Source organism: Callithrix jacchus, chromosome 3 (genome assembly GCF_049354715.1).
Source record: "Callithrix jacchus isolate 240 chromosome 3, calJac240_pri, whole genome shotgun sequence".
Taxonomy (NCBI): domain Eukaryota; kingdom Metazoa; phylum Chordata; class Mammalia; order Primates; family Cebidae; genus Callithrix; species Callithrix jacchus.
The window spans coordinates 8,129,757-8,146,339 of NC_133504.1; the positions used below are offsets into that span (position 1 = coordinate 8,129,757).

The 16,583-nt window shown below is 40.5% G+C and overlaps 1 protein-coding gene across 7 annotated transcripts in view; it reads right to left on the minus strand.

Moving 5' to 3' along the window:
- The window catches only part of WWC2 (WW and C2 domain containing 2), a 227,066-nt gene that overhangs the window by 47,662 nt on the left and 162,821 nt on the right, over nt 1-16,583 (minus strand). For all 7 annotated transcript variants that reach the window (XM_035292567.3, XM_035292568.3, XM_035292565.3 and 4 more), the window contains 7 exons: nt 14,248-14,337; nt 12,425-13,044; nt 8,890-9,019; nt 8,230-8,310; nt 8,047-8,133; nt 4,653-4,845; nt 2,601-2,762 (listed from right to left, as the gene is read on the minus strand). In XM_035292567.3, the coding sequence (XP_035148458.3) occupies nt 2,601-2,762; nt 4,653-4,845; nt 8,047-8,133; nt 8,230-8,310; nt 8,890-9,019; nt 12,425-13,044; nt 14,248-14,337 (1,363 nt within the window). The remainder of the gene's footprint in view (nt 1-2,600; nt 2,763-4,652; nt 4,846-8,046; nt 8,134-8,229; nt 8,311-8,889; nt 9,020-12,424; nt 13,045-14,247; nt 14,338-16,583) is intronic.

Consider the following 16,583-nt stretch of genomic DNA (forward strand, 5'->3'; position numbering starts at 1 on the left):
GGACAATTGCATATCCACATACGAATAAACAAAACTCAAACGTACAGAGTTTCATTAACAAATGAATCAGAGACCTAAATATAAGACTTTAAAACTGTTAAAAAAAAAAAGACACAGGAGTAAATCTTTGTGATGTTAATTTAGGCAAAGCAGTCTTAACTACGATACCAACAGCACAGGATTTTAAAAAATGGATAAATTGGACTTATGAAAATTAAAAACTTTTGTGCTGTAAATAAAACCATCAAGAAAGTGAGAAGTCAACCCACAGAATCAGAGAAAATATCCGTGGATCATTTACCTGCTGAAGAGTTTATATTAAGAATAGGTAAGGAACTCTTATAAAAAGAAACATCTTTTAAAAATAGACAAAGAATGGCCGGGCGCGGTGGCTCAAGCCTGTAATCCCAGCACTTTGGAAGGCCAAGGCGGGTGGATCACGAGGTCAAGAGATCGAGACCATCCTGGTCAACATGGTGAAACCCCGTCTCTACTAAAGATACAAAAAATTAGCTGGGCATGGTGGCGCGTGCCTGTAATCCCAGCTACTCAGGAGGCTGAGGCAGGAGAATTGCCTGAACCCAGGAGGCGGAGGTTGCGGTGAGCCGAGATTGCGCCATTGCACTCCAGCCTGGGTAACAAGAGCGAAACTCCGTCTCAAAAAAAAAAAAAAAAAATAGACAAAGAATCTGTAAAGACATTTCTCAAAAAAAAAAAAAAAAAAAGATATACTGGTGGCCAATAAATCTATGATGCTTACTGTCATTAGTCATTAGGGAAATGTCAATCAAAGCCACAGTGAAATACCACTTCACACTCACCAGAATGGCAAGAATCAGAAAGACAGATAATACATGGCAAGGGAGAAAATGGAATCCTCATACACACTGATGGGAATGCAAAATGGTGCAAACACCTAGGCAAGCAGTTTAGCTGTTTCTCAAAATATTAAATACAGAGTTATTATACAATCCAACAATTCTACTCCTAGGTATATACTCAGGAGAAATAAAAACAGATGTACACAAAAACACTTATATACAAATGTTCAGAGCTGCATTTTTCAAAATAGCCCCAAAGTGGAAACAACTCAAATGCCCATCAGCTGATGAACAGATAAAATGTGGAACACTCACAATAGAATATCATGTGTGAATAAAAAGGAATAAAATACTAATACTGCAACACCATGGAGGTACCTTGAAAATATTATGCTAAGTGAAAAAGATACCACAGAAGAACAAATATTTTATTATTCCACTTACATGAAACGTCCAAAAGAAGCAAATTTAGAGAAAGAGATTAGTGTTTGCCTTGTAGTAGAGATTAGTGGTTGCCTTGGGGGAAAGAGGTTAGGGAGAACTGGGAGTCTCTGTTCATGTACAGGGCTTCTTTGGGGATGATGACAATATTCTAATATTAGGCTGTACACACAACTCTGTGAATATCCTAAAAACCACTGAGTTGGGTGCTTCAAATGGATAAACTGTCACACTTTAAATGGGTGAAATGTATGATGTATGAATTACATTGCAATAAAGCTATTTTTAAGAACTTACATAAAGTGTGGCCATTATAAAAACATTCTTAAGCACTGAAAAATCATATTCTGCCATCTTGTATGCATCATTTAGTGTCTACCACAAGCCTGGGCATGTACTCTAAACTGTATCATCACGTTTGTTTCCCTTTCACCATCCACTACACAGTGTCTACAATAGTTTCTCACACACGGCAGATGACCACTGTTGTTTCATTATTGGACCTTTGCTTAGGAAATGCTTTCCTCATAATCTAAAACAAACTTGAACTCAGTAACAATATCCACAAATGCCAAATCCATGATGAATGGCCTCACAAAATGCCCCTTTGTAAATTTTTTGAAGTACTGTATTGAAGTTTGACTGCTGGCTACAATCCACCCCCACTGCTGGAGTGCAGTGACATGATCATGGCTCACTACAGCTTCAACTTCCCAGGCTCAATCAATCCACCCACCGCAGCCTGCCCAGGAGCTAGGACTGCAAGTGTGCATCACTGCACTCAGCTAACTTTTTTGTTTTTTTGTAGAGACGGGGTCTTCCCATGTTGCCCAGGCTGGTCTTGAACTCTTGAGCAAAAGCAAGGAATTACAGGCCTGAGCCACCTCGCCCAGACCTAAGAAAACTATTTAATAGAAAAAGTTTATGGCTATTGATGTTACAAATGAAAAGCTAATACACTGTTTACACTTAATAATTTCAAATTTGCAAAATATAAAAGTGCCAAATGTATAACCTGACAGCAGAATCAAACAATGTAAACACAATGCATAAAAAGTATATATTTAAATTAAAAGGTTTTTTTCCATGATCACTTGAAAACAATAAAGCCTTTATGTCAGTTTATTTTAATAAGGAGGTGTGAGCAGAAAAGGATGGTCCTTTTATAAACCATATTTGAAATAAAGCTGGAAATTAACTTTCTTTTTTCTGGGGAAACCGGGAGAAACAAAGTTGTGAAGGAGAAGAGGAAGGATAGCAGAAGTGATCAAAACACGCTGGTCTTGTAGCAGTCCACGTTTCATATTACTTTCATATTATTCTTCAATTTTGACTCACCAAGTCTATGGAATCTACTAATGGCTGGTTTGGTTGAAGTACAGAGTCCTCATTTTCTTCATTCTCTTTGCAAGGCATTTGCTTGGAAGGAAGCAAGTTATACCATAGAGTGAAAACCTCATTGGAAAATGGTAAATCTGCCAGGCTAATCTGAGTTCCAGCCTATGTAAGTGAAAGAAAACAAGAAAAGAGAAAATAAAACGTTTAAATTAGCATTTGTTCTGATATAAAGAAGATTATTGAATGAGCTTGTTTAAGGGTAAAAAAAAATACAATTCTCATGACATAAAGCATTGCTGGATTTTTTAAAACATGGAGATATGTTATATTTTCAGCTGTTACTAAATAAGAAATAACCCCCAATCTAAAAGCTAATCCTGGGATTAGTTTGTGAGATACTATTTTACGAAGACCTAATGGCTAAGCATGCCTTTTTGTAAATGTAAAATTATTATTATTATTATTATTGTTATTACTGAGATGGAGTCTTGCTCTGTCTCCCAGACTGGAGTGCAGTGGCACAATCTCAGCTCACTGCAACTTCCACCTCCTGGATTCAAGTGATCCTCCTACCTCAGCCTCCTGAGTAGCTGGGATTACAGCCACGCGTGACAACACCCAGCTAATCTTTGTATTTTTTAGTAGAGCTGGGGTTTCACCATGTTGGCCAGGCTGGTCTCAAATTCCTGACCTCAGGCGATCCGCCTGCCTTGGCCTCCCAAAGTGCTGGAATTACAGGCGTGAGCCACCGTGCCTGGCCTCATGGTACTTCTTATAATATGCTGTAAAGATGACTTGATTATTACTCACAAACAACCCATTATCCACTGAAAAACAAATAAAAACTCCACTTTGGTTATTGAATAAGACATCAGATAGCAATAGTTTTCTTTGGATTCATAAGTTAGGAAAATGGCAAAAAAAGTAAAGGATAAACGCTTTCATATTCTACCAAATCACACATAGCAAAAATCTAAATTAAGTTATACTCTTCTTTAAGGCTATCAATTAACATATTTATGAACTTTATTGGAGCCTCTGACATCTATAATACTAAATATGACATCTACTCGAGTAAACCCTTTATGATAGCCTAACAAGTCTGTGATCTTTGCTTCTTTCTAACTTTATTGTCAGACAATATCATCAGACATTTTTTTCAAGTAAAGAAAACAAGAAATAAAATTAAGAAGAAACCTACCACTCTTACACTTTGTTCATCATGAAACGTGTGTTTCTGTGCTTCTCACTGGACTGCAGAGAAAAGCTCAGTTGGAGACTCACATTGTATTTTGAACACATGTGCACATCTCTAGATGCCTGCATTTGAATATCTATGTAACTTTACTGGGAACTGGTGGTTTTTTGGTTATATGCATAACAGTGTGTAAAACTCACAATTAGTGGGAATTCTTCTGTTGCGGCATTTAAATTTCATATTGCTCTAAAGAGTAACACCATGTCTTCCCAAAACTCCAATACTATGGTGGGAGAGAATGAGCTGAATAAGGGTACTATATAGTACTCGTGGTCTTGCTTAATTTTAATTTGTAACAGTGAATTATGTGGGGATGTCTTTTTGATATCTGGCTTCATCGTTTCCTAGTTGTCTGACCGTAGTATAAATTACCTCTCTAAGCAGCCCCTTATCTGAAAATACTGGATAATCATCTGTTTCATAACCAATCTTTCATCAGGTTGTCATGAGGATTAAATGAGATAATACACACACAGCACTCACACAGGGCTTGTCATTGGCACTGGGAGTGATAAGCACACTCCATGAGTGATAGTTATCTCAGAGGTAAAGTTCCTCTGTGGTTAAAAGGCAGAAATACAAAGCAGCTTTTATAGAAAATCACAATCTATAAGCAGATTTTAAAGGTCTGGATTAAGAGAATGAACAGAAACCACTACAGGAATAATGTGTCCCAAGATGCTGGGCAGGTCTGTAGGGGTTTCTAGGGCTGGCAAAATAGCAACTACAAAATATCTTCTCAGACCATCCTATCGTAAGTGTTATCTGATAGTGGGAATTATGAAGAACCTTACCAGGCATTCTTCCCTCCGGTGTTTACTGACAGAGCAAAGGTCTACTCTCAGTGTCTTCTGTTGTAAGGCTGTTTGGGAAATGGCGACTCTGAACACATCATTGAACAAAATGGATTCCATGGGCGGATGAACTTTTGTGCGAAACAGACAGCTGACATCAGTTGAAGAGGGAAGAACGGCAACCCTAAAATATCTGCAAAGAAGAAGAATAAAATGGATTTCATAGGTACTTTAATTATATCAGATTCACAGCTATCATGTGAAATTATCTGCAAAGAGAGAAAATGAGAGATCATGGAGTTCATTATCAATCTACAGTGTTGTTGCCATCATGGGTCCGTGCTCAGCTGCATAGATGCTCTGTTCTTAACCCACCCAAGCTGACTACGCCCCTGAGCATGCAACGGCCCAGCCTCCACTCACCACGAGACTGCAGCAAAGGCACATAATAGGAAAGTGAAGAGGAAGAAAGTCCGTGGGGCAGACGAATTTAACGTCCCACCTGCCCCATGTACAGCCAATTCCAAAACAAGTTATTTCTGAGCCTGGGAAGGGAGGAACACACTAAGTAGATACTGGCGACTCGATCCCAAAGAACCCTCATCCTGAGTGCTAAACAAGAGATGCCGATGATCACTTCCCAGGAACGGAATACATTATCCTACTATAGAAAAAGAAAGGCTAAGTAGCATATCGTTAAGAAAATTTAAAACAGATGAAATAACAGTTCAAAAATATCACGGTCTAGCATCTCCGAAGTCTGAGATATGACAAACTGTTTTAAAAGAGTCTTGTGCTTTGCAAAATTAAGAGTTACAGAAAAACAGTAACTTCTAATACTACTTTAAAGTGACTTTTCTGAGCATACATTATATGAGGACCCACAATTCTTAGAAACAGTACAAGGTAATTTCTTTAAATCCCAGAAAGAGAATACTGCTAACTCTATCCCCTCCACCCTCATTTCCAGGTTTATCTAATCTGTATTCTAAAACATGCCTTTCTCCAGTTAGAAAAACTCTAATTCAAATGTAGAACTGAGGAATGTCATATTATTTTGTATTTCATATCAGTATTAATTATGGAGATTCAGCACTGAAAATCTAGTGGGCCTCAGGCCACTGCCATTGATTAGGCCTTACCAAGACACAGCTCACTACCCCTGGGAGGCCAAAGATTCAGCAGAAGAAAATCTTTTCTCCACTTTCATGGAAAAGTAATAAAGGAGAAGCGTATTAGGGTGGCCATGGAGGGAAGGGATCTTGTGTTTCTCCAATCTTTATATTTTACACAGTTAAAGGCCAAGTACACGAGGGAAAGAAGGCAGTTCCCTCATTCTGTTGTTAGGGGTGGGTGTGCATGTGGGGTGCATCTCTTCAAACTGGAGTCCAGCAAGCCATGAGCCACTCACAAAAATACTGTGGCTGTTGTCAACCAGATGAAGCATAAACTCTGCTTGTCACAATTAATAATCAAAAAATCACTTTTGAAGTTGGGAAAAAAACAATTTTAAGAATATTTCATACTAACTGTCATATTTAGCAGTGTCATTATTTAGGCCAAGGCTTTTCTATATGGGTTTAAGGAAAATTGCTATATATGTCAGGAAGGTTCACACCAACTCAACAGGTGCCTGCACACTAGCTGGGGAGCAGAAGAGCAATGTCTACTCATCGGTTGGGCTGAGTATTTATTGTTCCTACACCATGCTGGTATCACCATGCCTTCGGAAGGGACTTTGTGGCATCCTAAGAGGTAAGTGAGAATGGCCGTGAGTGGTTTAGTTGAAGTAGAGCATACTGTAGGTGCACCCTCACAGAGAGTTTAGAGAAAGTGTGCGTTCTTAGGTGTTCTGTAGTTTTCTCCTGAAGTTGTGCATTAGTTCTCACTGTTCACTGGTAGATTTGTCTTCTCCGTGATCTGCTTTACTAAAAGGACACCAATGGCATGCTCCAACATCACAGCTTATTTATCAGTAGGGAGAAGTCACAGATTATACCAAGCCAGTCTTTCTGGACACCACTGGCTGTGGTTTTCATCTCAGGCCTGGGAAGCAGGCTCTCTGTGTTGATTCAGGCACGTCCACGTTACGCCTGCTCTCCTCACTGGTCTCACTAATGATGCGGACAGCCCATGCCTTGATCCTGCAAGTTCTCTAAGCTCACCCTCCTCCTGGAATCCTATCCTACCTCCAGCTTTGACGCTTGTCAACACATTAAAATCTACTATCTCAACACATTAAAATCTACTATCTCTTGGTGGCTCATGCCTGTAATCCTAGCACTTTGGGAGGCTGAGGTGGGAGAGCCCAGGGAGTTCAAGACCAGCCTGGGCAACACAGTGAGACCCCATCTTTAAAAAAAAAGAAATCCATTACTCTATTGTCAATTACATAATCCCTATCTAGTTCTTTTTCTCTTAGATCCAGTTTCTTCTGACAATTACTGGAATGTTAGGATGTGAACTTACAAGTCTGTCGGAAAAACATCCAGAACTCTTAAATTTATTCTATTCTAAGTCCTATCGCTAAGGAATATACTCTATCATTAAAAAAGAACCATTCACCTGGCTGGATATGGAGTCTTGGGGATCACCCCTCAACAGCTCTTTTTAAATTTCCAAACCTTTACACTGCATATTCAAAATATTATTAAGATCCACCTCTTACAGAAGTTTCAATGCAGAGTAGACATGTATATTCCGGATTCTATATCAGAGGTGCTAAGTGTAAATCTGGATTCTTCCCAGTACTTTCTAGCCATAAGCCCTTCAGAGTCACTGAAATTCTGATGTGATTGGTGGTGTCTAAGACTTCTAGACTTATCTGTCAGGAAATTAACAGTCTCTAAGCAATGGACTGCAGCATGACGTCACCACTTGTTGGTATTCTTGGTTTGATAAAGTGAAATAACATTAAGAGCTCACTGGTCACAGGGAAGTAAATGCTTAAAGATAAAAACATGCTCTTACATATAGCATGATAAAATGTTTGACTGGCAACGTTGTACTGATAAATAAAATTTAATCACTACATTTTAATGTAAAAGATCAGAAAATTCCTTAAACAACAGTAGTAACAATTACACAATAACAAAAATTTTACTCATATTTCAATCAAATTCCAACACAGCGTAATACAGTATTTCTGGTTACAAAAAAGAGATTAAAATTCTTGGCTTCCATCCTTAAAAAGAATCAGCTGAGTAAGAATGAAAACCCAGTATGCCTTCCTCACATTTTCCTTGTCATCTGCATCTACCACTTAGTAGACGTGCTCAGACCTGCCGTGTCTTTTCCACATCCTCACTTTGATGAACTATATGATTACAGTGTAAAATTCTCTTACATGGAAATTTTTAAATTCCTCAATTTGATCTTCACTGATTTTACTTACACGTTTGAAGTATGAGGTATCAAGAAGGCATGAAGGTTTCGGAGTTGTGCTATAATCACCATGAAACGTGAACTTTTTGCATTGTATCTGTCAAAAGAGAGGCTAAATGAAGTCAGAAATCACCACAGGCCACTCACCCTGCACAAACGTCAGAACTGCTCCTTTCCCATGCACGTTCCTTACCTGAGTCCTATCTGAACCTGGGCAGTTTCTACAATGGCAACATCCTCTTCACTGTATGTGACATCTTCAATTTCACTAGGTCTATATGGACAGGGAGTAGATGAACAGTTAACTAATGGGGTTATCGACTGTTATGGTTACAGTTTGCCACTTAGTGATTCTGAATGAAAACCCGAATTAACATCACCCATAGGCCCACCCAGTGGAACTGACACCAGTGAAAGCTTACTGTTTTAGAGGCTTTCTCTTTTCAAGAAGAGTCTGCCTCTGGGCTTTCGGGCAAAGCCTTTCTGATGACTGCTTTCTTTATTACTAGAAATATACCACACCCTAGAGACATCCCAGGCTTTCGGAAATACACAGGAGAAGCTTCATGTGCCAAACAGGGTCTGGTGAATTTTTCCAATATTTCCACTAAAACAAAGGTTTTTATATTTTAAAGAGGGTCAGTTGCCTCTGGGTACACCAATCTGCTTATCATTCCCATGGCTAAGTCATTTTTGACATACTGCAATTTTCAGGCACACTACTTCTTTAATGGCTGAAGTCCTTACTATGCCAAAGAGTGGACTCATGGTAGCAGGACATTTACAGCATGTAACCCACACCCACGGCTGAGGAGACGGCTGCAGCTAACAAGCACCCCTGCTGAATCCTTACTGTTTCATGAAAGCTTCATAGACCCCACTGTCTCCAGCCACAGACTCATCAGATACAGCAGCCGACACACAAGCGGTTTTCTCCCCAAGCAGATGGATCACTCTTCTTTTTGGTAATGATTTTTCCACATCTATGAAGGGGAGAGCAGTCATGAGAACGTCTTATTCGGAACAGTTAAGTATTAAATACATACACAGTTTGGTCATGAGCGATCCAAAAGAAGATTTCCTTCTGGGAGTCAAGGATGTTAATATTCAAATCAACAGATGTAAGCAATTTCAAGGCACTATGACTTTTAAGATTCCTGGGACACCAGTTATTTCAGTCATTGTTTGGAAGAGAATATGGTTTTTCTCTGCCCTGAAATGCTTTAAAGGAAGGGGTGAATTACACGGATTCTCACTGGTCCTCAGTCTCTTTCTGTCAAGCATTCACCGCAGTTTTCACATATTCAGGAACAGGAAATGATCTATCTCCCTCAAGGGACATTTCTATCAGAGAGCTTCTAGCTACTCAGTGGACAAGTTCCCACCTCTTTTGCTCTCCCCTTCTCTCCACATGCCACATTCTGTATCTCCTGCGCCACTATTCTAACGGAAATTAAGAAAAAATGTCTTTGACTTACAGGAACTCTGCACCAGCTAATACCATTAAAAAACGTCTTGTGCTACTGAATCTTTAGCACCAATGACCACTTAACTTTTATCTCTAACTCATATTCATACACCAGCATCCTGCAGTGAGCAAGGAGCATTCATTTAAGGCTGTGCTCTGTACCATAATGAGCTGCACGCCTGTGGTGCTCTTTCATCCTCCAGTGAGTGAGAGTGAGCGCGGGATCTGCATTGGTATGCATTTCGGCCCCCTTCTGAGTCGTGACTTTACATCTTGTTAAGATGTTTAAGTTTTAAGGCTTCAGATTACAGGATTGATTGCTGCATTTTCCCTTTTATTTCTGGCAGTGGGAATGCTTTTTCCTTGATGATAAAGTGCCTTCTCTTCGCCCACCCCCCTTTGTGAGGGGTGAAGGTGATGACATGATTTATTGATTACCCCCAGGAATAACCACAGCAGCCTGAAATTGACTTTGACAATGACAGAGACCGAATGTGGAAGGCCTTCGTAGTTATTCCAATGGGGTTGCTGCCATCCAGCAGGGATTGGCACCGGAGAGCAAAGTTTACATAAAAGGGACTTGGCTTTACCTGCCTAAGCCTCTAGAGCACTGAGGGAGATGACAAACATCCCTGATAGGAAGCTATCCGCCCCCACATGCAGGGCAGATGTCCCCTGAAAAAAAGTGTTGGTGACCTAAAGAGAATTCATCTTTCTTTTTTTTGAGATGGGGTCTCACTCCTGTCACCTAGGCTGGAGTGCAGTGATGCAATTTCAGCTCATTGCAGCCTCGATATCCTCCGGCCTCAGCCTCCTGGGTCCACAAGTGTGCACCACCATGCCCAGCTAACTTTTGAGAATCAGTCTTTGTACTTAAATATATGCTTTCAGTTGTTTTCAGACATGCTACTGAATATTATCCGCAGTCAAAGCTCCTGCATATATTTTCTCTCACGGTAACACTTTAACAGCAGTTTTCTAATACATGCATTTAAAAAAGTTAAAAATGGTCTCACAAAAGCTTCAGAGATACCTGTCTCCAGCCACGAACTTTTCAGACACAGCAAGACCCGAGTGTCAGGAGCAAGGCGTGGTCCAACCAGACACTTGCAGGACAGGACTCTCAGGCCTCAGGATTACTGGGTGGGTGACAGACCTTAGGCCATTTTTTCTCTGATCACTCTCCCCGCTTCTTCGGCATCCAGCCTCACTTACTGCCCCTCCAAATTGACTGAACATTAGAAATGGTCACTAGATACCACTCCAAATACAGAAAGACCAAAACTGGCTTGAAAGGTCAAGAAATGTTAGTTCAAAGCACAGGAAGGAATGCTGGCACCCAGAACATTCCATCTTTTACTCTTTCTTCTCATAGCTTTCCATGGTTCATGCTAAGAACTGTATTTAGCCAGCTGGTATTACTTATCATCATCACTGTCACAGAGTACTCATAATTACATGAACTATGTACTGAGTGCCAGATACTGTTAGGTGCTTCATATGTATCGCCGCATTAATCCCTCAGTCTGACACGAGGATTACTGTAGCAACCCCATTTTGCAGATAAGGAACCATAAGCCTGAGCAACTGGGTAGCGTGTTTACCCGAACATGGTGGTGACTAAAATGTGAGTGGAGGCTTGGCTGGTTCCAGGAGTGGTGTGCACCCCTCACACACACACATACACACACACACACACACCCCCGCACTCCTTCCCAGAAGCAGTGGTGAGTCCTCACGTGGCTTTCTGTTTTGTTGGGGCCATTATGTACACACCATTCCCCTGGTTATTTAATTCTTTGTGGTTATTTCCACAACCCATTATTTGTAGTTCTGACATCTCCCCAGGAGGGGCGCACACACCATACAAATGTCTCATGGGCCCTCCCTCTGCCCCAGGCCAGTAGCAGGGCACAGCACTTTGGTCTTCAGTATTTGCAACCACAGAAACAAGCTGGATTTGTCAATGTCTTTAAACATCTGAATTGGCCAATCAATTACTCAGAAATCTTAGGAGCATACATACAAATAAAAATGCTTCTAGCAAGAGAGCACTTCTAAAGAGCTCTGCCCTCTTTGTGTGGTCAGTAAAACATGTGCTATGAACAGGACTCCCGTAGACTATCACCGGAGCTTTTATTTCACATTTTGTCTCAAGCTAGCTCTGGAACAGATCATCCTCCTCAGACCACAACAGTGCTCATCTGCCAACAAGAGTACCATCCTGAGCTCTTTACAGTCGCATCTAACATACTCAAAGTTCCTGCTTTGCAACGGAAAACAAACAGACAAAAATGATATTCTTCCTGTTTCTGTCTGTTTGAATACAAATGCAGGCCTAAGAATGCCAATCTCTTGTCTCTTCCTGAGGCTGCAACTGTTAACCTGGCCAGAAGGTGGCAGGGCAATACCATCTGCTGCAACCTGCTGTTCCAATTAACTTTCCACAGAAAAGGAGTCTGGCTTGAAACAAAAACTGTATTTATCTAGAATTCCCTGAACAAAATAAACACTGAACCTTGGTACTAATCAGCTAGTATGTTAATTGCCTTGGTTTTCATCTGTTTTAGGCCAACTTTTAAAAGAAAACCCCCTTCTTTGCCTTACTATTTCACAAGAATCTATTTGGAAATATGAAATGTGTTCACAAAATATGTTCCCAGTCAGCCACTACACACAGAGTGTCCCTGGACAACTGAAAAGGCACTAAATGATTAAGTCTATTAAATAGGGAAGGTAATTTTTATTTGACAATGAAAAATATCTAGGTATATAAATAAAAACTCCTTAAATGAAGCCAAAACGATTACTCAAAAGAGAGAGAAGAGGAATCACACCCTTTTGTTTAAATGGAAAAATAACCCTCCAATCGTTCTCCTTAAACTCACCAAGAGGGATGAGAGCAAAGGTCTGCATTTACCTGCGGTTCCTCCATATAATGGCTCCCTGGCACAGTTATTGAGGTCTTTATCCTCTGAAAGAGACTGGGAGGCTCCTCCTGAATCAGAATCCAGCAAGATCTGATTTTCAATGAGACTGAGATCTGCAAAATGGCTCCTCAACTCACAGTCTTCAAAGTCAGCAGTGAACTGATGGAGAGATGCACCATGAGAAGACATGGGAAACGTGCCTTCCAAAACCAAGGGAGAGCCCGGAGGAGACAAGGAGGAAAGGGAGGACCTCGAGGACAGGGAGGTCACAGACTTGGGGGCCTCAGCCAGTGGAGGAGTGTGGCCTGTTGCTGCAGCCGCCACCCCACAGAGTCCACTCTGGCCAGGCTGGCTGGGGGACTTGACCACCTCATTTTCATGGATGGTGGTGATGGGTCCGGAAGGAATGTAACCGCTTTTCTCTTGCAGAAGGAAGTCCAGTTTATACTGATAATCCACATCTATCTGATCACTTGGACTGCTGTAATAAAGCTCAGTGGAACTGAGGGAGTTGAGTGACCCTCTGCTGGAGGTGTTCAGAGAGCCCCGACTTGATGCCAGGGAACCCAGGCTGCTCCCAGATGACATGGACAGGGTGCTGGCGGAGAGACTGAAAGATGAAAAGCACACACCATAAAATCTGTTGTAAAATGGAAAACCTAATCACAATCCCTACTGGCTCCTACAGATCTGCAGAGGGAAGAAACCTGCTAAAGAGCAGAATCAATGCCCAGGGCCAGAGGAACTCCCTATCACGGCCATGTGTCAGTTAACGACCAGGTCGAGTTCTGAGAAATGCATGGTTAGGTGATTTCATCAATGTGCAAAAGAGTGTCCTTATACAAACCTAGATGGTACAGGTACTGTACATCTAAGCTATATGGTATAGCCTATTGCTCTCAGGCTACGAACCTGCACAGCAGTTGCTGTACTGAATACTGGAGGTAATGATAACACAATGGTACCATTTGTGTATCTAAATGTAGCTAAACTAGAAAAAGTACAGAAAAAATACAGTATTATAAACTTATGGGACCACCATCACATATGCAGTCCAGCCTTGACCAAAAAGTAATTATGCGGTACATAATAGTATACCATGTCTATGCTTACTCACTGACATTTTCAGCCTTGCTCTCCAAATACTCTTTAAGTAGCAAATCTATTCTTATTAAACATCATCCTCCTGTTGCAAAAAGAAAAAAAAGAATCAAATACCTGTTGGTAAGTTTATTTGCACAGGCATCTAAAAGGCACTTTGCAATTAAAAAAAATATTGAAAGGGGGAAAAAAAAGAAACAGGGCAAAGGTGTTAACATAGCTTTTTCATTAAAAAAAAAAAAAACCTTTTTATTTTTAGAGAAAAGAAGGCAAGCTTATAAAAAGAAAGCGGTTATACAAAAGACCCTTGGGTTCACTCACCTTTCCTCTTTGTGTGTCAATGTGAGGAGTGAATATTTTTCTAATCAATGTAAGGAAATCTACAGCTATTTTAAGGCAAAACTCCCCCACTTTCCCTTTTTAAAAAACGGAGCAATAGTGAAAATGTGTTATTTTCCTAAGCATGTTTTGACAGCTAAAACATATCTTCTTCCTACGACATATTTCAAATGTACTCCAAAAATGACACTGGATTCATGCAAAAGAAAATGTGACTTTAAATTTCATCACTCAAATATTAACTGTACTAGTATAAAGACTTTATTTACTTTTAAGTAGTTGGAAATAAAGTGAAAAGTAATCAAAGATGAACATGAATATGCCTGAAAATACTCAGAGAAAAGTTTTTCCCTCGAAAATCTGATAAGCTCACCTTTTAAGTTGTGAATGCAAGTAAGTAGTTAATTTAGTAGTTTCTTCAAGTTTCTGTAGCAGCTCTTTTCTTCTCTCTTCCAATCTCAATCTAGGAAGAAAAAAAGAAATTAATTCATTTTCAAATGAATATAACAAAATATGAAAACTAAAAAGAGAGATTTATATTGTACAAACATTACAGATCACAAGGGGGAAATCTGAATGGACTCCACAGACAGAAAACAGGACACCCAGCAAGACGTGTCGGAGGCAGGCTACATGCAGCCAGGCTAAAGGATGGGAACGTTATGCCAAATCATCAATGTTACTGAGAGTTTAAACTTGCTGGCAGTCTAGAATCTTTTTAAGTGGGTAAATAATATGGTCCTTTGAGTTGGGAAGAAGAGTGAGGAGGAAAACAACCATGAAAGCAAAAAACTAAACAAAGACTAAGAATCCTGACACAGACCTGTGACTTGGGAATCCTTTCCTAAAACATTTCACAGCAATGGTAAAGATCATCCTAAGTACCGAATTTAGTAAAGCTTCTTCCAAAATAATATTTAGCGATAACATTTCCAACCCTAATTTGATAAGAATTTCAGCAATTAAGAAACAATTTAGTCCACATTACCACTGTGGGCTAATTTGGGCTTAGCCATTCAAAGAAGAATATGACTTAAAAGTGATTTTCCTTCCAAGCTATAGCCCATCTCATCACCTGCATCAGATTATCATAAAGTTTCATCCACGTTCAACTGCAAAAGTTTTTTTTTTTTTTAATTAGAGTACAGCGTTACAGAACTGTATACCTGAATAGTAAGTCATTTTACAATATACTAAGTACCTAGGGGTTTATGCAACTAAGAATCTGTGCAAGTACAGTCCATGTCATATGAAGGTCTTTAGACATCATTGAAATAAGCTAGTTCAGAGTAGTGAGCAGCAGAATGGAATTCAGAAAAAGGGCACCTGGGTTTCCAGTCTTGATTTGCAGCTTACTAGCTGCATATCCTTGGTAGGTCGCTGACTCAAGGGTCTTACCTTTCTCAACTGCACAATGGTGACTATAATTCCCCTGCGCTTCCCTGGTAAGGCTGTTAAAGGGAGCAATGGAATACTGCATGGGAAAGTGCTCGACAGAGAAGAAAATCTGACTTTTCTAAGACTCAGCATGCCCTGCAAAGTGGTGATATAAAAATTAGCCACTTTTCTTTGGAGAAAAATAACATTTCCTTAATTTCCAATCTCTTTGAAATGTTATTTATGTTTTCGGCAGTAAGAAGACAGGCCCATATTTTATTTATAGGTATCCATCCCTTTGATGTGTCAACAACACTATTCCATTATATGTTAAACTAAAAGAAGTAATTCTTGCCAACTTCTTTAATACTTCAAAAGCGTGATAAATTCTTAATTCATGGCTTTCAAAGGTGCATTTTTAAAAGAAGCATTTTTAAAATCTTTCAAATATAAACAAAAACTCAACAAGGAAAAAAGTAGTATGAACTAGACTGAATTAAACGGTGCACAAAGGTCTAAAGAAAGCCCCCAATTCTACTAAAATCCATGTCTTCTGAAACCAGAGAAACACTTTGGAAGTAAGTTTTAAAACTCAGTATTACTTTTATTAAAATGAAGACTTTCTCTAGTGCTTTCAGGACGCACCAGGATGACGTCAGAATATGACCCTGAGCCACACTGAAACTTTCAGTGCTGCTCCTTCCCTGTCACTAGGGGGTGTCCTCAGCCTTCTCCAGGGGATGCTAGACAGCTGCTCTTCCAGCCCTTTAATGTCTGCTTTCAACTACAGATGCCAGTCTTTGTGTTCCTGTTCCCGTTTCCCAGTTAGCTCCTACAGTCCCAGAAGGCAGACATCAGCCCTTTCTCGCTGCAGCACAGGGTGACCTCGCCAGTCCCTCCGTTCTTGCTGGTGTTGAGAAGAAACCTTCCCCAGGAGAAGCATGAGGGAGGCACTGGGGAGAGGCACAGACACCCTCCCAGTGGGCCACAGTTGGTCTCTGATGTGATCACCAAAGCATCTCCTAGTGACAGCCCGAAGTCTTCCTTAGAATCTAGGTGTATTTCATGCGAACACCCTCCCCAACTTCCCTGTAACCAGGGGTTAGAAGATATTGCAGACATCAGACCTCTCAAAAGGGTGCACACCTGTCTCTCTTGAGTTCTCCAGCTCCTGCCTTTTGGTCTGCTGGGTGAGAAAGGGTTTCCTTTACTTGGCCCTTAAAAGAGTCCTCCCCCGGGCCCAGCTGCTCCCACGTCTCCTTTCAAGCGGCCCTTTGTGAAGTGTGGGCCTTCACACCTGCCTGCCTCTGCCCTCAGTGCCCTGCAGGAGAC